Source organism: Phacochoerus africanus, chromosome 1 (genome assembly GCF_016906955.1).
Source record: "Phacochoerus africanus isolate WHEZ1 chromosome 1, ROS_Pafr_v1, whole genome shotgun sequence".
Classification (NCBI taxonomy): domain Eukaryota; kingdom Metazoa; phylum Chordata; class Mammalia; order Artiodactyla; family Suidae; genus Phacochoerus; species Phacochoerus africanus.
Window position 1 is genome coordinate 83,979,820 of NC_062544.1, and position 21,554 is coordinate 84,001,373.

General features: G+C 45.0%; 1 protein-coding gene across 1 annotated transcript in view; it reads right to left on the minus strand.

The window, feature by feature from the left end:
• RFTN1 (raftlin, lipid raft linker 1) overlaps positions 1-21,554 on the minus strand; it is a 220,424-nt gene that overhangs the window by 83,559 nt on the left and 115,311 nt on the right. Inside the window, exon 4 of the mRNA XM_047768875.1 lies at positions 19,519-19,627. Coding sequence (XP_047624831.1) covers positions 19,519-19,627 — 109 coding nt within the window. The remainder of the gene's footprint in view (positions 1-19,518; positions 19,628-21,554) is intronic.

Sequence of the window (21,554 nt, forward strand, 5' to 3'; positions counted from 1 at the left end):
TATGGAGGTTCACAGCCTAGGGGTCTAATCAGAGCTACAGTCGTGTCTTTGACCTACACCACAGCTCACAGCAACGCCAGATTGTTAACCCACTGAGAGAGGCCAGGAATTGAACCTGCAACCTCATGGTTCCTAGTCGGATTCACTTCTGCTGCGCCACAATGGGAACTCTGGTCATTTTAAATTATTGTCATTTCCCAGTGAATGAAAGCTCCATGAGGGCAGAAATGTTGTCTATTTTGTCCCCTGCTTTGTCCCCAGCATCCTGATCCTAGTAAGTACTCAGTTAATGTTTATGAAAGAAATGAACAGGCAAGAGATTAAAGCTGCAGAATCTGAGCTTACTTCTATGTGGAAACTTCTATGAGTCTACAATTTTGGGAAATGGCCATCTGGGGCCAATAATGTTTTACAAATACACTCATTTGAGATTGTGAAAATGTGCATACCATTTGCTACTTGTGTCATTTTAATAGCGATGAAAATTGAGGCATAGAGAAATTAAAGGGCTGTGGGTCCAGGGATACCTCTCCTTATTTGCATCCCTGGGTTTCCAGTTCATCTCTTAACAAACCAGGTCAATCTTCCCCCCAGGAATAGGAAAATATGCAGAGACAAACGATTCCTTAAAACAGTCCTATCAAGGTTAAAAAAAAAAAAAAAAGCCTCATAACTAGGCATTCCGCTGGGTCTCCTTTCAAAAGGCACTGCCTCCATCAAAAGAATGTATACATGTGTGTGTGACTGGGTCATCTTGCTGAACAGTAGAAAATTGACAGAACACTGTAAACCAGCTCTAATGGGAAAAAAAAAATCATTATTTAAAAAAAAAAAAAAAAGGCACTGCCTAAGACAAGATAGTGCATTTCCAGGAAAGAAAACAGAAGAGAAGAAAAAAAAAACAGAAAGGAAAGGAAAAGAAAAAGAAAGGAAAAGAGAAAAGAGCCAGTCAGATGCTAGAATCCTGGAGCTGCTGAGGTTGACAACTCCAATTTTCTCCTTTGATGATACTAGTGACCCTAGAATTAGAAGCTTGGAGCAAAGAACTTTAGGGGCTTATTGAGACTCCTGGGAATGTTCTAGAAAACCAGTTTGAGCATCTTCATGGAACTCGGATCTCAACATCACCACTAAGTGACTGAGGCGAAAGAACTGAAGTTTAAAGAAGTTTAACCAAGAGCAGATGTTTCCCTTCACACCAGGCTGCGTTAACATCCAGAATTCGTGGCTTTTTTTTCCCACCCTTCTCTGATTTACATAAGCTTCCAAAACATTAATGAAAGGCACTTTAACAAAATGTTGAGATGATGCGGTTGGACCAATGCTGTCCTAGTTTTAACCCTTGGTTATGGAAAAACAAAAACCAAAACTCTTCTATCCCCATGACTCCAGCCCAACAAAAATGTAACACAGCCCTAATGGCATTTGAAACCCCCAAGCTAAACACGGCAGTTAAACTAAGTACTTGGGGATGGTTTTCATTACAATGTGCTAAAAAAATGAAGGTTTTATTGTTCTTTTTGTAAATACCCTGGAGAACCCTGGGATGGTTTTTCTAGAAGATGAAAATGATTTGAGAGTTTCAGATCTCATGAAGATATGTGATCCCTTTAAGTAACAAATATGTGGGGTTTTTTGGGGGGGAGGGTTTCCATTGACGACTGCTGAGAATACACTTAAAAGATTATTTTCAATGCCCAATAACCCTTACATGCAATACTCAACTCCTTATTTCCACTTCTTGCCTTCATTTTTATTTTTTCTGTATTCCATATAAACCCTGAATGGTCTCAACGTCTCTCCTAGCAGAAAGAACTGTAAATGAACATAGCATTCTGAACTTACATCTGCAGCAGGTTGTATTTTCCAAAGATGGCTACGACAACATCTCTCATTCTCCACAATCTGCCAGACCCTTGCTGCGCCCCCATCAAGAGATGGAGTCTATACCCACCTCCTTGGACCAGTATGGCCCTTGACCAATGAGTAAAATGAAAAGGATGTTATGTGACTTCTGAGGCCTGGTCATAAAATTTCCATGAACTTCCAACTTGGTTTTTGGGAAGAACCCAACCATATGTTTAGAGGATGCTCAAGCAATTCTGTGGAGAGGCCAGTAGCCAACCATACTTGCCAGCCCCTAAGTGTGCTACCTTGAAAGTGGATACCCCAGCCACTGACAGGCCACCAGTGGATACCATATGGAGCAGGGATTAGCTACCTCTGGCAAGTCCTGCCCAAACTGTCCACTGGTGAGCAAAATAAATGACTATTGCTACTGTAAACCCCTGTGTTTTGGGGCGGTTTGTTACACAGCAATAGACTTCCTCTTAAGACACAGTAGTCCTCACTAATTCATACCCATGGGAAGGTACAGGACTGCAGTCATTTCTTCAAGTAAAATCCACATTCCTTCATTAAGGATGCATCTGGGAGCATTCTCAAACATGCAGAAATGGACACAAGGATAACACACATTCTTCCAAGGAGTGGGCCTCTGGGGACCTGCTTTAATAAAGAGGTAAGAGCGATCTGTAATTAGCCTCTTGGTTTGTGATGATGCATCTGGATTGTGGGGACACACGGGCACCCGGAGGTAAGTACCGCCTCTGCAGCGCGCCTTACATTATTAATCAGCTGAGCAAACCTGTAGGCACATGGAGCCTCCCTTCTTGTTTATCACAAGTTACAAATGTGCAGGGCATGAATTAGTGATGATGTTTTACTATTCAAGAATGACACAGAATGATGACCATGTTCCCACACACCAGCAGACTCAGAAAAAGTCACAGAGCGCCCTGCACTTGAGGCTTCTGAAACAATCCCTCTGTATTCTTCAGGCATCATAAAGAGACTCCTCCATTGTTCTCTGGGAGGTGCCTCAGAAGTTAGTCAGAGTGGCAACTGCATCTCTCATTCAGAATGGGAAGTCTTTGGAATAAAGTTTCTATGCTCAATGAATGATGAAGAGTGCCATCAAAAGCTAACTTTATTTCTAGCAAGAATATTATTTAAACACTGTCTTCTCAAGTTTTTCCATCTTGGAGCTCCTGCTGTGGTGCAGTGGGTTAAGAATCCAACTGCAGCTGCTCGGGTTGCTGCAGAGGTGAGGATCCGATCCCTGGCCCAGTGCAGTGGGCTAAAGGATCCAGGTTTTGCTGCAGCTACTTTTTCAGTACCTAGGAATGCTGCTAGAAGGCTAGCTAGCAGGATGGAGACATAGATTGCGAAGTAATTGAATTTTTTTGGCCACACCCACTGCATGTGGAAGTTCCCAGGCAGGGAACAAACCAGTGCCCAGCAATGACTTAAGCCACAGCAGTGAGAATGACAGATCCTTAACTGCTGGGACATCAGGGAACGCCAAGAAGTAGTTAATTAGATGGGAAACCTTGGTTTAAGCTATCTTCTCTTATTGCTTAGGCTAGATTTATAATAGTTATTAGCACATCCAAAGTACACATCTGGGGTTACTTCTACAGATTACAGCACAACCCACAAAATACGATCTTATTTTTCAGTCTTTGAAATACTTAAGAGGTCTAGGCGAATCATTTAAAGTTTAGATTTTCCTCACAACAGAATTTTTTCCCCCATTGGGGTGTCAAAAGGCAATGTTTACTTTTGACTTTAAATAGAGAAAAAAGGAGCTTCTTTGTGGCTCAGTGGGTTAAGGATCCAGCATTGTCACTGTTGCAGCTCAGGTTGCTGCTGTGGCATGGGTTCAGTCCCTAGCCCGGGAAACTCCTCATGCCTTGGGTGTGGCCAAGAAGAAAAAAAAGAAAAAAAATTGTGAAAATAATGGCCATTATATTGAACTCCAATTACAATTATTAGTTAAAGGGGAAGACAAAAATAGTTGTCAATCAACAAACACTGATTTACTGGAAGAAGAGCACAAGAAGTACCCAGATAAGCCCAGCAAAATGCATAAAATGAGGGCATATGAAACTGGAATTCAGCATACCTCCATCAAACCCCTGAATTAATCAAATAAGTTTCTTGGATAATGAGGGAGAGATAATTTTAAATTGGATTGACCATGGAATCACAGAATATTCAAGACGATTGATGTGCAAAAACTCATTTTACAGAGAAGGAAACTGAGAATTTGAGAAAATGATGTGCCCCCTAAATGCCCATGTTTAATGAAGGAGTAAATTCCCTTTACCTAAAATCAGGAGAAAATTCTGAAACTGGGCTTTTAAAGTTTCAGATTTCTCCTAGAGGAGGCCAGCTGGTTTCAGTAATTGAGTATTTAGTATGCAAGTCCATCCCCCCACCTCGCCCCAAGTCCTCCTCAATACTGCTGACTGGTCCTAAAGGAATCTGGCATTCTGAGTGGGAATTCTCCCAAAAGCAGACTAGGGGGAAAAAAAGACTTACACGGGTCACAATCCTGTCACATGGGCTCTCAAAACCCTCCGAAAAGATTCCATGTAATCTCAAGCAATAAGATTGTAAACCTTCCAGTTTTGGGGAAAGAACGGCCTGCCAGGATAAACTCCACCTCTCAGATGAGACACCCCATCTTCCACGTGCCGTGAGGTTAGTCCAAATTCCCACACTTGTTATCTGGGCTGGAGCCCAGACAAATCCGGCAGACAGGAGGTCTAGCTGAGTGGGGATGCTCAGTGCCTCCGAACAATGCAGATGGCCAAGTTCACCCCATGCTGTAAACCCGTCAGCTACCACATGTGTTCACTGACAGTGCATAATTAGCACTCACAACACGGCCCATCCCATAAAATAGACATATTTTGTGCATACCATCCATGTCACTCTGGAAGCAACCCTGGTGAGAACAGCAAATTCCTTATTTGTAAACACGCCTGGCAGGAAGAATGAAGTAGCACTGGGTGACATTAAAACCCTCCCAAGTCACTTCCAGGGAGGGCTGACTCCACACATTTCAACCACCCCCAAACACGGACAAAAGTTCCTGCAAGTAACAAGAAAGAGAAAACACAGGAATGTCCATCTCCTTGGTGTCCACAGCCTCACCTGCAAAAGCATCTGTCCCTATACAATTCTGATACCTTTTAAGCCTCAGAAACCTATGACTTTCTCTGTCATTCCATAAATACTCACTGAGCAGCTACGATATGACCCACACTCTTCTTGGCATGGAAAAAAGAGAAGTGAAATCATAAACATAAGTAAGTAAAAATAGTAAAGTATCTTAGGAGATTAAAAAGAGGTACAGATGCAGAGTTCCCATTGTGGCTCAGTGGGTTATGAACTCAACTAGCATCCATGAGGATATGGGTTCAATCCCTGGCCTCACTCAGTGGGTTAAGGATCTGGTGTTGCCATGAACCGTGGTGTAGGTCATAGATGCAGCTGGATCCTGTGTGGCTGTGGCTATGTCATAGGCTGGCAGCTGTAGCTCCAATTTGACCCCTGGCTGGGAGCCTTCATATGCTGCATATGTGGTCCAGAAAAGGAAAAAAAAAAAGGTACAGATGCAAGAGAAATAGAGAAGAGTGAAAGGAATCACTGGGGGGTGGGGGGTGGAGAAGCAGGAGATAAGCTTTCTCTTAACAGATACACAGTACTGTATATAAAATAGATAAAAAACAAGGATCTATTGTACAGAACAGAGGAGCTATACTCAATATCTTATAATAACTTATGAAGGAAAAGAATCTGAAAAAGAATGTATGTGTGTTTAACTGTATCACAGCTGTACACCTGGAACTAAGCACTGAAAACAAACTTACTTAAATTAATAAATCTATAAATACATACATAAATTAATTATTATTATTTTTTGTCTCTTTAGGGCCAAACCCATGGCATGGAGGTTCCCAGGCTAGGGGCCGAATCAGAGCTGCAGCTGCCAGCCTATGCCACAGCCACAGCAACTCAGGATCCAAGTCACGCCTGCAACCTACACCACAGTTCATGGCAACACCGGATCCTTAATGCACTCAGCGAGGCCAAGGACCGAACCTGCATCCTCATGGATGACAGTCAGATTTGTTTCCACAATGGGAACTCCTTAATTTTTTAAAAAATGATGGGCAGGATGGGTGGATGCACTAAGGAGTTAAACTCCTCAAGCAATGATTTGAAGGAAGAGAAGGGGTTAGCCAAGCAAATATCTGGGTAGGGGCAGAAGGTCCATCAAAGTGATGTTTCCCGCCAAGAGTCAGACCAATTTCAATAAGCAGAACTTGAGGACCTGATTCACAGATCTGAAAGGGGAAATACATGCTCCATACCTAATCACACGTGGCACCTCCTGGATATAATCTGGATATAACCTGGGTTTTACCCACCTCCCCAATGTTATTTCTCAGAAAAGAGGGAATTACTTCATGAATTTACTGAGTTTTCCAAAGTATTTCACAACATAAGGCCTCTCTGTCATGTTATTTTGAACAACAAATGTTGACTGGGGACAGCACCCTAACCAAAGCTGGCGTGGGACACTGACTTGAAGTCATCTGGTGGACTTGATTTTTTTCAAAGGAGGAAAATACACTCAACACACATTTAAAAGAATTCCTATAGTATGAAACAAAGTTTTGGCAGCTGCAGTAAGCAGGATTCTTAAAGATCATTTTTCAAAGCAATGCAAGGAAGTCTATACACAAATGCAAATGAATGAAATTAACTATTGGGACATAGATGAATTGCACAGAGTGTTCAGCAAAAGGTGCCATTTATAAAGGTTACACTTATGTGAGGTTCAAAACCAGGCGAATCTAACCTATGGTGTGAGAAAAGTGACAGAGGCTGCCTTTGGGGAAGAGAAGGGAGGAGTGATGGGAGTGGCCAGAGGAGGTCCCTGAGCTGTTCTGTTTCTTGAGTTGGGTGCTGGTTACCCAAGCGCATTCATTTTGTGCGACAAACTCACTGACCTGTACACTTATGATTTATACACTCTCCTGTATTTGTCATTTTTACTTAAGAGACTTTTTAAAAGAGCAATGCAGAGTTAGTGGTTGCATTATGGAGATTTCTCATTCACATATAACCTGAATAAGAGAAAACAGCTATCCTAATGTTAAATGAATGGGCACTTAGGACTTAGCATTGAGTTTCCAGTGATAAAATTAATGAATTTTAAAGGGGCTGAAATCCACACAATGTGAATGAAACTAAACACAGTGAGCTGAAACTAAACACGGTGAGCTTGCAATTTCTGTTAGACATCCCCAAAGGCCCTCCGATGATGACAGAGACACCGAGGGCAAAGGTGTGTGAAAAGTGTAGAAATAAAATCCTCAAAATGTAAACATGGGGGGAAAAGTACTATTTCCAAATGTATGTATTTTTAGAGAACTTAAAATATGCACGAAGAGGAGTTCCTGTCATGGCGCAGCGGAAACAAATCCAACTAGGAACCATGAGGTTTCGGGTTTGATCCCTGGCCTTGTTCAGTGGGCTAAGGATCTGGCATTGCTGTGAACTGTGGCATAGGTCACAGACACAGCTCAGATCCGGCGTTGCTGTGGCTGGGGCATAGGCCAGCAGTTTACCTTTGATTAGACCCCTAGCCTGGGTATCTCCAAATGCCATGGGTGCGGCCCTAAAAAGCAAAAAAGGAACGCAGCTGTCTGCTGTGAGCACAGTTCAGAGGCAGTGGAAGCTAGAACCTGGTGGCTGTCGCAGCTTGTCCATCTCAGACTTCCTTTGGGGGTTATTTCAGCAGCTAGAGCATCTCAGGCGCCCCACGACCACAGCAATGTCCTGAAGGAGCAGATGTCTGTCCCTCACCTACAGGGAACTCCCAGACTGGCCTCCAGCCCACCCAAATGTCTCTCCTCAGGTGAAGTAACATGGGTCCTGGCACTTCCAACCTTCCACCAAAAAGTGGGGATGGAGGAGAGATGAGCCTTCGCAAGGCACCAAAAGCAACCCAGGAGGGTAGCATGGTACCCTGAGCAGACAGCCTTATGCCCACACAATTTCTCTATAGAACAAAGCGTTCTTGGCTTAGCCACCTTCCTTCAGTTTACTCTCTGTCCCCTACACTGGCCCCATCAGTCTTCTGTCTGCTCCAGCAGCCTCTAGAATAGTTTCTGATTCCTTCAATGTAGGGCGATTTCTCTGCCGAGTCCATAAAGGAAGGCAGGCCTGTTGGCCACAGACTGCCCAAAGTCAACAACAGGCCACTCTGTTTTACACACATCGAAATGCCATTTTTAAAAATCCCATGTTGATTCTTTCCCCTGATTTAACTACAAGTTCTGTTATTTTATTTCATGTGATATGTGCTCCAAATGCTAAAAACTACACAGAATGGCAATACTTTTGACATGGCCAAGTTCTAATTCTCAAGTCCAATATTAAGATTCACTTGCTTAAGACAAAATTACTTTAAGGAAAACAATGAATATAATTCAGCAATTCCTCAGAAGTAAGGAAAGAACATCTAAAATTTAAAAGTGAAACAAATGTAGTTCCCACTGTGGCTCAGAGGTAATGAACCCAACTAGTATCCATGAGGACACAGGTTCGATCCCTGGCCTCGCTCAGTAGGTTAAGGATTTGGCATTGCCGTGAGCTGTGGTGTAGGTCGAAGATGTGGCTCGGATCCCGCATAGATGTGTCTGTGGTGTAGGCCAGCAGCTGCAGTTCTGACTTGACTCCTAGCCTGGGAACCTCCATATGCCACAGGTGCAGGCCTAGAAAGACAAAAAGAAAAAAAAAAGTGAAACAAAGAAAAAAAAATCTTAGGACCTTCCTAGAAATAACATAGGAGGGCACACATCAAGAACATGAATTCTACAGGGTGTATACGCAGCGGATTTTAATTGTAACTGAAAAACGTTTTGGATCAGGCCTTGTAAAGTATGTACTGGGAGTGGAGAGGCCAAAACCGCTTCCACGAAGATCACCAATGACCTCATGGCCACACTGCCAATGGCTCTTGCTAATTTTTTTCTGATTCTAGTCTTGGGGCACCGACAGGGTTGACCACCCCTCCCCTTGCTGAAGCATCCTCGGCTTCCATCATCTGCACTTCCCTGGCTGCCCTTGGCCCTCTAACCACTCACTTTCTCCCTCCGGTTTCACTGCATTAGCAGTGAATGCTGGAATCCCCCAGGGCTCAGATAGAGGCCCTCTTTCTTCACACCCCCTTTTCCCCTTGTGATTTTATTCATGACCATGACATCAATTACCATTTGCCAGCTGGTGTCTCCAGCTAAGACCACTGCTCTGAGCTCCTGGACCACTTTCTTATCTCAACAGAGGTCCCTATCCATTCAGAGGCACAAGCCAAACCAGCCTGGTTCCCTCCCTCCCTATCATACTGCTATTCAATCTGTAAACAGCCCTGGTGATCCCCTGGCTCCAGTCCTTAAAATCCATCCACCTCCCCACATCTACACCAAGATGCTGCTCTGACTCTAACATAAGCTACAACTTAACCATCTACAAAGAGATACTCCAAAAGGATCCTAACACATCTACTCCATCCACCCTCTATTCTGCAGCCCTTCTGATCTTTCCAAAATGTAAATTTGGTATCATTATCTAGTTCCCCCTTAGAACCCTCCAATGGCTTTCCATTGCATTTGGGAGACAGATCCTGAGGCTGGCCTGTGGGTTATGCACACGTGAGTCCTAACATTCAACCCTCCATCCTCTGTGGTCAAGTCACAATGGCCTCCTTCCTGTTTTTCCAGCCAAACACGCTCCCTCCCACCCCATGGGCTTTTCCAAGCTGTTCTGGTCCCCACTACCTCCACTCTCTCTCACCTGTTTACCCCTCAGATCTCAGCACAAACATCACTTCTTAGAGGACCACCCTCTCTTCCCACTGCTCCCCTGGGTCAGGGCCCCTCACCATGTTCTACTCCAGAGTACATACCCTTTGTGATGAAACCTCCATCCTGTCCTATCTGCTCTCAGCTGGGCTGTAAGCCTCCTATGACCAGGGGTGGTCCCAGGACTGGCTCACTAAGGAATCCCCAGATACCTCCTCAGGATATGGTCACAGAAATAGGAAGGAGCCCTGCCCCACTGGTACCAGGTCTTGGATTCAGGCACAGGGAAAAAATGAAGCATAAGAATTTGTCTCCTTTGGGGTGGGAAGTGATCAAGACAAACATACGATGTCCTTCTTACCCTCAGGCTCAAGTTAACTTCAACCAACCTCCCAGGACAGAGCTGGGAGCTCACAGGCCAGTGAAAACAGCAGGAGGACAGAGAAACCAGAGAGGCTGGGGTGGAGAGGAACTGTAGAAGCAAACAAGCATCCAGGCAGCAGGTCCTGCATTATTTCCTCCACTGTGAGCATCTAAGCCTGTGAGGTTTTCCCACCTCCCCTGCCAGCCTCAAGGGAAAGGGTGTCCAGTCCTCTGTGTGAGGCTCAGCCCACCCCCAATCTGCCTCTGCTTTTTTTGTCTTTTTAGGGCTGCACCTGTGGCATATGGAGGTTCCCATGCTAGGGGTCAGATTGGAGCTGCAGCTGCCAGTCTATGCCACAACCATAGCAATGTGGGATCTGAGCCCCATCTGAAAGCTACACCACAGCTCAAAGCAATGCCAGATCCTCAACCCACTGAGCAGAGCCAGGGATCAAGCCTGCGTCCTCATGAATACTAGCTGGGTTCATTACTGCTGAGCCACAACAGGAACTCCTGCCTCTGCTTTTTATCACCTCTGATTTCCATTAATTTTTACTTCTCTATTGGTACCTTTCAGCTTTTAAAGAGTTTCTGCTGTGGCACAGTGGGTTAAGGATCTGGCATTGCCACAGCTGTGGTATAGGTCGCAGCTGTGGCTCAGATTCCAGCCTGGCCTAGGAACTTCCATATGCCGCAACCAAACAAGAAGAGATGCTCAAATCTCATAGGCAAAACAAACGAGCAAGGATTCCTTTGACCTGTACCCTGTCTTATCCACTTTCTTTCTCTCTTTCTAAATTTACTTACTCTAAAACCCATTGGTGGTGAGGGGGTTGGGGGAGGCTCTGCCTGCTCACACCTTTAAAATTGTTCTTCTAAGATTTATCTGTGGCCTCTGGTGGCCAGACCCAGGGGCCACCCCTCAGTGGTTTTCACCTTGTCCTCTCTCCTGCTGTCATGGTGTTTCCTGGTCTCTTCCTGCAGATTCTGTAACATCATGCTCCTCCCTTTCTCCCCCTGCTTCAAAAGCTGTCTCCTTTTCTCCTTCTCTGGATCCGTTTCAGAGCTCTTCCCTCTCCCCTCTGCAGGAAGGATTGAGTTCTCACAGGATGAGTTCATCTTGTCCATGGCTCGCCCAGGGGCTACTCAAGTGTGGTCCTCAGTCCATTGCTGGTCCACAAACTTGCTGTTACCAGTTTGTGACAAGATGGGTACAGAAAGTGAGAGGGCACATCTAGACACTTTCCTAGCTCCTCAACATCGCCACCATGTTTCATTGTGTTCTATGAATGTTTCACTCCTTAAAGGACGGGAAACAAACAAACAAAACCCAGTCCTTCACCAGAGATGATCTGAGAAACACAGGTCCAAATCTTGTAGTTCTTTATTGATCTACCTGCTTACATTGAGAAACTAAGAGGGAATTCCTCTTGTAGCTCAGCGGTAATGAATCTGACTAGCATCCATGAGGACTCAGGTTAGATCTTGGGCCTCACTCATTGGGTTAAAGATTTGGCATTGCTATGAACTGTGGTATAAGTTGCAGATGCGGCTCGGATGTGATGTTGCTGTGGTGTGGCATAGCCTGGCGGCTGTAGCTCTGATTCAACCCCTAGCCTGGAAACGTCCCTATGCCATGGGTGCGGCCCTAAAAAGACAGGAAAAAAAACAACAAAAAAAAGAGACTTCCCAGTAAAAAACGTTATCACTTCTCTAAAACAAAGCCAATCTACCAGCCAACCAAACAACAGAAAACCTTGGGATCCTGGGTCTGTATTTTCCAGGCAGCAAGGATATTAAGTGGTGCCTGCTCCTTTGAGATGGGGATGTACCCTCCAGAAGACCCCCTGAACCACTTCCCCAATGTCTGACCTGCACCTCAAATAGCCACATCTCCTCCCAAGTTCTAGCACATCCACAACTGCCTTCTGGAACATTCCCCTTGAGTGTCCCACTGGCCCTCGGTCCCAATGAGTCCATCACCAATCTTATTTCTTGCTCCCAAATGGCTTCTGGGGCTGTGTGTTCCTAACCCTCACAAAAGATCTCACCTGACATTTCAGTCACCTGAGGGTCATGTTAGGTTCCCTGAGGTTCCTCATCCATGATGACGTCTTAATAATTCTCCCTCTGCATTTCGCTTTTTTTTTTTTGGTCTTTTTTAGGGCCATACTCGTGGCATATGAAGTTCCTGGGCTAGGAGTCAAATTGGAGCTGCAGCTACCAGCCTACACCACACCCACCAAAATGCCACATCTGAGCCACATCTGGCAATGCCAGATCCACAGCTCATGGCAATGCCAGATCCTTAACCCACTGAGCAAGGCCAGGGATTGAACCTGAGTCCTCTTGAATACCGGTCGGGTTCATTACCGATCAGTCACAATGTGAACTCCTGCATTTCACTTTTAATTTGTTTGTTCACCCAACAAATATGTATTAAGTTCTAGAGACACAGACATGAACAGGACACCCCATTCCCCAGCAGCACCTCGGCCTCTTCTCTGCCCCAGCCTGCTCACTTCCTTCCACATTTCAGGCACCCTCACTGCTAGAACTACACACCATTTTCCCTCAACTCCCTACCCACCTACCAGAGCAGTTCTCTTGGTTTGAGAGTAGGTGGGGGTACAGTAAGGAAGACTTTTAAACACAATTTCCCTTTCACTCTGAGCCAGCACCTTGCCACCTTGCACTAATTAAAATTAGACTCCACACTGCACTTGTGGAAATGAAGCCCCAAATACTCAACAATCAGCCAGAATAAACGATGAGTCACTTAGACACCACAGGCAAAGTTCCATTATCCTGGGGATTTGAGATATTCTATTTCATTAAAAGGGAGCCACTGAGATTGAAAATATCTGTCGGGTTCCTTTCTTTCTTTCTTTTTTTGTCTTTTTAAGGGCTGTACTTGTGGCATATTGACGTTCTCAGGCTAGGGGTCAAATGGGACCTATAGCTGCTGGCCTACACCTCAGCCACAGCAGCGCTGGATCTGAGCCACATCTGTAACCTACACCACAGCTCACAGCAACTCCAGATCCTTAACCCACTGAGGAAGGCCAGGGATCAAACCTGTGTCCGCATGAATGCTGGTCAGATTCGTTTCCGCTGAGCCACAACAGGAACTCCCTGTCGGCTTCCTTTCTTTAGGATAATACATAAGCAGCATTATTTGGTTTTAGGGCAATGCATGTAGTTTAATCCTGGCCACTGAGTTTCTGACCATGAGCTGCTGCCTCCCCCTCACAGGACAGGGCAGGGGGTCTGCCTCACCTTCTGCCTACATTCAGCCTAAGACAAACCCAGTTCTGAGTGGATTGGGCAGGTCCATCATAAAAGGAGTGAATCTGAGAAAAAGAGCGCAGAGCTGAGGGCCTGAAGGTGAGGCCCTGAAGTCTCACATGGACAATGGTAGGAAGTGTGGCTTTCAGGCCTGGAGCTCCAGCTTCCACTGTGGGAGGGGGGACGGCCTTCCAGGTGCTCCAAAATCTGTCATCACATACCAGACTTGGTCACACCCATTTGCCTCCAGGCCCAACCCGCCCAACCCAGCTTTCTGGCTCAGACAGTCCCCTCCCTGTCCCTGGGACTCTGCAGACTAGGCACTAGGCTCAGTGATCAGGAATACGGCCTCTGGGCCAGACAGGCTGCATTTCTACCCAGTCTTCCCTTTCCTGGGTGTAACTCTGGACCAAATGCATAGTGTCTCTGTGCCTCAGTGCCTCAGTTTCTTCACCTATAAAATGGGGATATGCCTTTATACAGGTGAGATGAGGGTTAAGGGTACAGTGCTCACAGGGAACTATCCTCAATATCCTGTAATGATCCGCCATGGAAAGGAATGTGGAAAAGAACGTGTGTATGTGTGTGTGTGTGTATATACATATATATATGTGTGTGTGTGTGTGTGTGTATATATATATATACTGAGTCACTTTGCTGTACAGCAGAAATTAACACAATATTATAAATCAACTATATCTCAATAAAATAAATGTTGTACAAGAGAGTATAGTGGAGTTCCCTGGTGGCTCAGTGGGTTGAGGATCCAGTGTTGTCACTGCTATAGCTCTGGTTACTGCTGTGGTGTAGGCTCAATCCCTGACCTAGGAACTTCCACATGCTGTGGACAACCACCAAAGGAAAAAAAAAAGAAAAAGAAAAAGAGTATAGTACTTGGAAAGCCATTTAGCACAGGGTCTGGCATCTAGTGGGATTCCTACCGTGGAATAAAATCCCATTTAAAATTCAAATTAATCTACAGATGCATAAATGTGAGTCAGCAGCACATAATACAGACAGACCAATTAATCCCCCGCCCGCTTTTCTATATTACTGCCCCAGGGGAATTCCTGCCCCTGGAGCCTGAGGCTCCAGGCCATTTCCTACATGTTTATAATAAGTAAACCACCTGGAACAAGCTTCCCCCTTCCTTTGTCCCTCCCACACTTCAGCCAATCAGGATGAGGCTCTTTCTCAGCCTTGAGCCTTCCTTCCACACCAGGAACAGCACTGTCCACCAGCCCCCTCCACCTCTGCAAGCGCCCATCACTCACTGTTCATCCTAGACCACACTCTCCAGAGTCTTCCCCCCACTCTCCAGGATCTTCCTGGTCCTGCCCAGTCCCATGGCCACCCACTGGAGTGCACCCTCCCTACCATGGAAGGACTAGCCAGGCCCCATCATTCAGGAGTCCCAGCCCCTGGAAAAGCCCGCCCCCCCTCCTCTCTGAGTTGCTTCCTCTGGCCTAGAAGGGAGACACCACTGCCTCTGGCATGGAAATTCTGTGCAGCACAAACCAGAAAAATGTGTGCAATGACTCTGCAAACTTTAAAGTGCTTTCCAAACAGCCAGACACTTTCCGAAGAAGCTCCAAAGAATGTCAAGTCATCTGAAGATGAACATATAGGCTCTTCATTCTGTATTACCCTGACTTCTTCACAATCCTTTGGGATCTCTAAAGATTAGGAAATTCCAAGGGGTCCCACAAACCCACCAACCACACAAGACAGGCTCTGGGCGTACCTTGTGGGCTGGACTTTTGTCTCAGAGGGACAAAGGCATCAGCAAAGCTCTCCCACAGCCCTGCAGCTCCGTCTTTTGAGCATTCAGCTCTAGGGTTTGGAAAACATATTTTCTCCAAGTCTGCACATAAATCTGCATCTTAAATGTTCTGTGGTCCCTAATAAATAATTTACAGAAAGGGCCAGTTGGATGAAGCACAGCGGGATACAAAAGGGAGAAGCACAATGCAGTAGCCCAGATTTAATTTGATCAGCTGAAGTGCCCAGAGAATCACCAGGCCACACTGAAAGGAAGACAGCCATCTTCCTACAGCACCCTGCACCCTCTGGGAGGAATAGGGATGGGAAAGGGCTGGCATCATCAGCAAATTTTACATGACACAGATACAAATTACTTTATTTTTTCCTAATTGTGGAAAATAACAAAATCTCCTTCCCTTCCCTTTAAGCATGTCCTCTATCCAAAGGTTCTGCTAATTTACAACATTTGGTGGGAAAATAATACTGGGGCATTGTTTTTAAGAAAAAAAAATCTCATCACTTTGAGCTTAATTCTACTGTGCGGAGAAGAATAGGAGCTGATCCTGCACGATGGCACAATGACAAAATGAGTTAATTACCATCTCATCAGAAGATGGATCTACTTGTCATAGAAACAGGAGCCATTATTTCACACAAAATAATGACCCAGATAGAAAGTAATGTCTGTAGGCACTAGCCGGCAGTGACACAGCTTCATCTTGGCCTAAGTGAACGGCAATTAACAAGTGTCACCACCATATACATATATATATGTGTGTGTGTGTGTGTGTGTGTGTGTGTGTATCTATATATGTATGTGTGCATATATATATATATATATATATATGTATATATGTATCAAGCTATTTAAGTACTTATTTACTGAAAATACACAGGTAATTTTTATTGTCTTCCCAGTGATGATAAAAAAATTTACACACATGTGAAATCCTGCCGTCAGCTGGAACAGCTGCTGACCTTGCAGAGATGCCTCCAGCCCTCTCTCCCCTTTGCACCAGAGGAGGTGTTTTCTCCAGAAATCATGTCCAACAATAGAAACGAGGAGCAGAGGAAAGGGGCCCAGTTCCATCATCTTGTCCCTCTTCTCCGTGTTGTCATGCCACTGGCCTAGAACTAAAGCCATGGACAACAGTGACAGACAGAAATGCTGGGTCCTCCCAGGTTGAGCCCCCAGACACTGACAGGGCAGGGTCCAATGGCAAGGCCACCTCAGCACCCCTGGGTTCTCCAGGGTAGGAAGCTTCACTTCCACTTTGCTGACCATGACCATGACCTGCCTCTCCAATGAGAGAAGCAGAGATGAGTGAGTACAGGGTTCCTTTCTGGAGACCAACTTTGGCTCAGAAATCTCAGTGTCACCCAAGTGTGTATGTCACGTAGACTGCCTGAACCCAGGAATTTTTACCTGAAAACCAGGGTATAGGTAAGACAGAGGCAGGATGGCACAGTGGGCTTTAAAGTGTATCATTTTCAAAATGTTAAAAATAGAATGCTTATACAAACAGAACAAGCAGGTGGAAATAACTGATCTAATTATTGAACAAATAATTCATGAGATACTGATATACACACACACATACAATCAGTGGGGGGAAAAGAATGGTGGAATAAAATAAGTTAACATGAAAGTGGTGGAGTTCCCGCTGTGGTGCAATGGGCTCAGCGGCATCTCTGCAGCACCAGATGCAGGTTCAATCCCTGGTCTGGCACAGTGGGTTAAAGAGTCTGGTGCTGCGGTAGCTGCAGTGTAGATGGCAAATGCAGCTTGGATCTGATGCCCTGACTTGGGAACTCCATATGCCACAGGGCAGCCAAAAAAAGAGAAAAAAAAAAATACAAAAGTGGCCAATGTCCTTACAGGGCCTACAAACCATAACTCTGAGGTTCTGTCCTCTGTTGGAGAGACACCCAGCTGCACTGCATCTGACACTTGGCGTTCGAGTATCCTTTCATCAGGCTGCTTACAACCTGATATGGGTCAGTCATGCAACGGTCTGGTTTGGTTAAGACAAAAGTACCAAAGTACATTTTTAAAAGAGTATGTTTGACAGTATGGCTAGAGCCTAGGCTTTCGTCTTAGTAACTCACTCCCCAAATATTCCAATCATCTGAGCTTTAATTACAAAACCATTTCTATAGCTATCTTCCCCCAGCGCTTAGATCATAGGGTAAATCCCACCTCTAGAATGTCCCTACCAAGTATTTTTAAAATTTTTTTTTATTAAAGTATAGTTGATTTATAATGTTGTACCAATTTCTCCTATATAGCAAAGTGACTCAGGCATATATTCCCTTTCTTATATTATCTTCCACCATAGTCTATCCCGAAAGATTGGATATAATTCCCTGTGCTGTACAGTGGGATCTTGTTATTTACCCATTCTAAATGTAGTAGTTTGCATATGCTAACCCCCAATTCCCAGTCCATCCCACTCCCTCCCCTGTCCTCCTTGGCAACCACACATCTGTTCTCTATATCTGTGAGTCTGTTCTGTTTCATAGCTCGCCAAGTGTATCTGTTTTTTTTGGCCACGTCTGTAGCATGTGGAAGTTCCGGGGTCAGGGATCGAACCCTTGCCATAGCAGTAACCTGAGCTGCTGCAGTGACAATGCCAGATTCTTAACCGCTAGACCACAAGGAAACTCCTGTCCCTACCAGGTTTATGAGAACATTTGATTTGCATCAATCCAAAGAAGATGGCCTTATGTCTACAGACAACTCCCCTAAGTTATGAAACCACCCATGTTCTCAGGCATTTGTGAACAAAAGCTGCTTTTCCTCCCATTTCTTAAGGAATGATCTGAATTCTACCAGAGCAGAAAGAGTCCCCATTCTCCTAGTAAACTCCCCCAATATTTGATTTTTCTTTTTGGACGCACCCTTGGCATGTGGAAGTTCCCAGGTTAGGGGTCGAATTGGAGCTACAGCTGCTGGTCTTCACCACAGCCACAGCAACACGGGATCCAAGCCACACCTGCGACCTACACAGAGCTCACAGCAACGCCAGATCCTTAACCCACTGAGCAAGGCAGGGATCGAACCTGCATCCTCACAGATACTAGCCAGATTCATTTCCACTGAGCCACGAGGGAACTCCCACCCCAATTTTTGACCTAAGAGGCATCTGAGTCCTGGGCTACAGGTCTTGGCCCCCAAACTCTACCTGGGGTTTATTCTCCAGGGCCTTGTAGAGTCTGAACACTAATAACTGTAGAAGGGAGGGGGGCAGGGAGTGAACAACAATAACAAAGAAGCACTGGCTGTTTAAGGGGACCACTCAGTTTTTTCACTCTTCTTCAAGCCTCCCGTTGCTCTTGTAGCCCTCACCTGCCCTTTCTCGTCGAAGCTCCTTTGATCTTCTTTTGATTCCCCTTGCTGCCAAAAGTCCTCATGCAAGCTGCTCCCCAGTTTTGGAGGGGTCCCAAGATACCTCACCGCAGCCCCATTAGGCCTCACCCTTCTGTCTCAGCCGGAGGCGCCTCACTAACGCCCAGACCACAGCATCTGTTGGCTGCTTCCCCCACCACTGCTCACGCTCAGCACACGGTCAGCAGCACTTTCCCACTGTGAGGACATGAGGGCAGGGACCATAGCTACTTGTTCCCTGTACCCCAGCACCTAGTACAATTTCTGGCCCAAAATGATGGCCAACAATATCTATTCAGGAATTCACTAATTGATTGGCTCACAAACAATCATAATCACCTCTGTAGGACAGGGACTTGCCAGCTATTGTGGAACACCAGGGAGGGGAAGACAAGGCAAGTATCCAGCGATGAACTTAGACCTAGTTTGGGCAAAGACATTCTTCCTGCTGTAAATGTCAGCATATCAAAACTCAGCGCACCCTGCAATTAGGCAGGAAACCTCATACGGCTCAAAGAGAAGTTCAAAACCAGACACATTTCTGGGCAGAAAATGAACCTCCTGCAAAGAGGCAATTTTCCCTGGTATGATCACACGCCAGTGGTCACTGGACTGTGGCAGCTCCCACCCTAGGAAAAGAAGGGGGCTCATGGCAAAGAAGACCCACAGTGTAAGTGGAAGGTGGGACTTGGGGGGCTCACACATGTCATTGACGGGGTCCTGGCAGGGGGCCCACAGACCTGTCAGCTGTTAACACTACTCTAGTCCTAAAAGACAGGGTCTACCATCCTGGGAGGAGGGGAAGCCACCTTGTTCCAGAGTCAAGGCCAGCCTGAGTGGGAGGGGACCGCCCTCTTTGGGGTCACCCAACGTCCAGGGCAGGGCTGGCCTGTGAAGTGCAGCCCACCTGCCTGCAGGCAGCCCCCAGCCTGGGTACTCAGGTGAGCTCTCTGCAACTCCTTTCAATGGCGTCCTGACTGCAACGCTCACCTTCTTGATGAATTCTGGGATGATTTTTTGGCCTGTCAGATGCTCTAGGGAAGAACAGCAATCTAATTCCAAGATGTAACCTTCATTTTGAAGATCTGTGTTCTGAGACCTGAAAAGAGAAACATACACACACATAAATTAAGATTTTACACTATATATAATATATACATTATATATTAGATATGTAGAGAACTGTTGGGTGTTTAATGAAATCCTAAATTCCTTTCTGAAAGTAATTGCCAAAAAAGCAGTCCTGAAAAAATAATTTATGGTAAACAAGTCAAATACTATGGAGGGATCTACATCATGGAAAGACCTCCAAGACATATCATCAAGGAAAACACATCATTATGAATGATGAGTTTAGTACAATGTGGCTTATACATTAAACAAACACACACATACTCCAGTAACATATATTTCCACTGGTTTATGTCTGCCAGGGCATGGAAAAAGAACTAATAAGACACAGAGCAAACCAATAACCGCAATGACCTCTGGAGGATGGAGAGGGCCTGTATGGGAACCGGCTTGGGATGATGATGGTGATCTAAAGCGACTTTGGCTGTATTTCTAATTTTTCACTTTTCCAGAAGAGAATATCTTAATATATCACTTAGAAAATTAAAAATAGGAGTTCCCATCTTGGCGAAGCAGAAACAAATCCAACTAAGAACCATGAGGTTGTGGGTTTGATCACTGGTCTCACTCAGTGGATTGGGGATCCACCGTTGCCGTGAGCTGTAGTGTAGGTCACAGATGCGGCTCAGATCTGGTGTTGCTGTGGCTCGGGTGTAGGCCAGTGGCTACAGTTCCAATTAGACCCCTAGCCTGGGAACCTCCATATGCTGCAGGTGCAGCCCTAAAAAGAAAAAAGATTTAAAAAAAGAAAGAAAATTAAAAATAAGTTTTTATAACTTTTAAGGGGTTCAACCTCTACAGAGGGCAATCTGGCAAAGGCCATGAAAACTAAAGACACATGAAAGAATAGTCCATCCACAGATGAATGGATAAAGAAGATGTGGTGTGTATATATATATATGTATATGTATATGTGTTATATATACATATACAGTGGAATATTATTCAGTCCTAAAAATGAATGAGGAGTTCCCTGATGACCTAGCAGTTAAGGATTCAGTATTGTCACTGCTGTGGCTCAGGTTCGATCTTTGGCCCAGAAACTTCTGCATGCTGCAGGCATGTCCAAAAAAATGGATTAAATAATGCCACTTGCAGCAACATGAATGGATCTAGAGATTATCATACTAAGTCAGAAAGAGAAAGACAAATATCATATAGTATCACTTATATGTAGGACTCTAAAATATGACACAAATGAATTAATCTATGAAGCAGAAACAGACTTACAGACGTAGAGAACAGACTCGTGGTTGCCGAGGAAGAGTGGGGTATGGAGTGGAGTTCGGGGTTAAAAGATGAAAACTATTACATATAAGATGGATAAACAACAAGGTCCCACCATATAGCACAGGGAACTATATTCAATATCCCATAATAAATCATAATGGAAAAGAACGTGAAAAAAAGTATACATGTACTGAATCATTTTTCTAAGCACTAGAAATGAAGACAACATTGTAAATCAACTACATTTCAATAAATTTTTTAATTTAATTTTTTATTAGAGGATAGTTGATTCACAGGGTTGTGTCGATGTCTGCTGTACAGCATAGTGACCTGGTCATAAATATATACAAATTGTTTTTCTCATACTATTTTCCATTGTGTTCTACTCCAAGAGAAAAAAAGAAAGATAAGGCAACTGAAGCAGAAATTCTGGGAAAAGAGTAGATGTGAAGGGCTATCTGAGGCAAACATCTTTGGTCCAGTCAAGGCAGAGGCATCCAGCATGTCCCACCCCCTCCCCTCACAGGTGGTGGGGCTGCTTCCCTGTCCCCACCATACAGATGTGCAGTGACCCACTGCTGAGTGCTCTTGGGATAACCAGCAGCAAGTGGTCACCAGAAGGAAACCCCACCACTCCACGCCACTACTTTGAAGGGCTCCTGGAC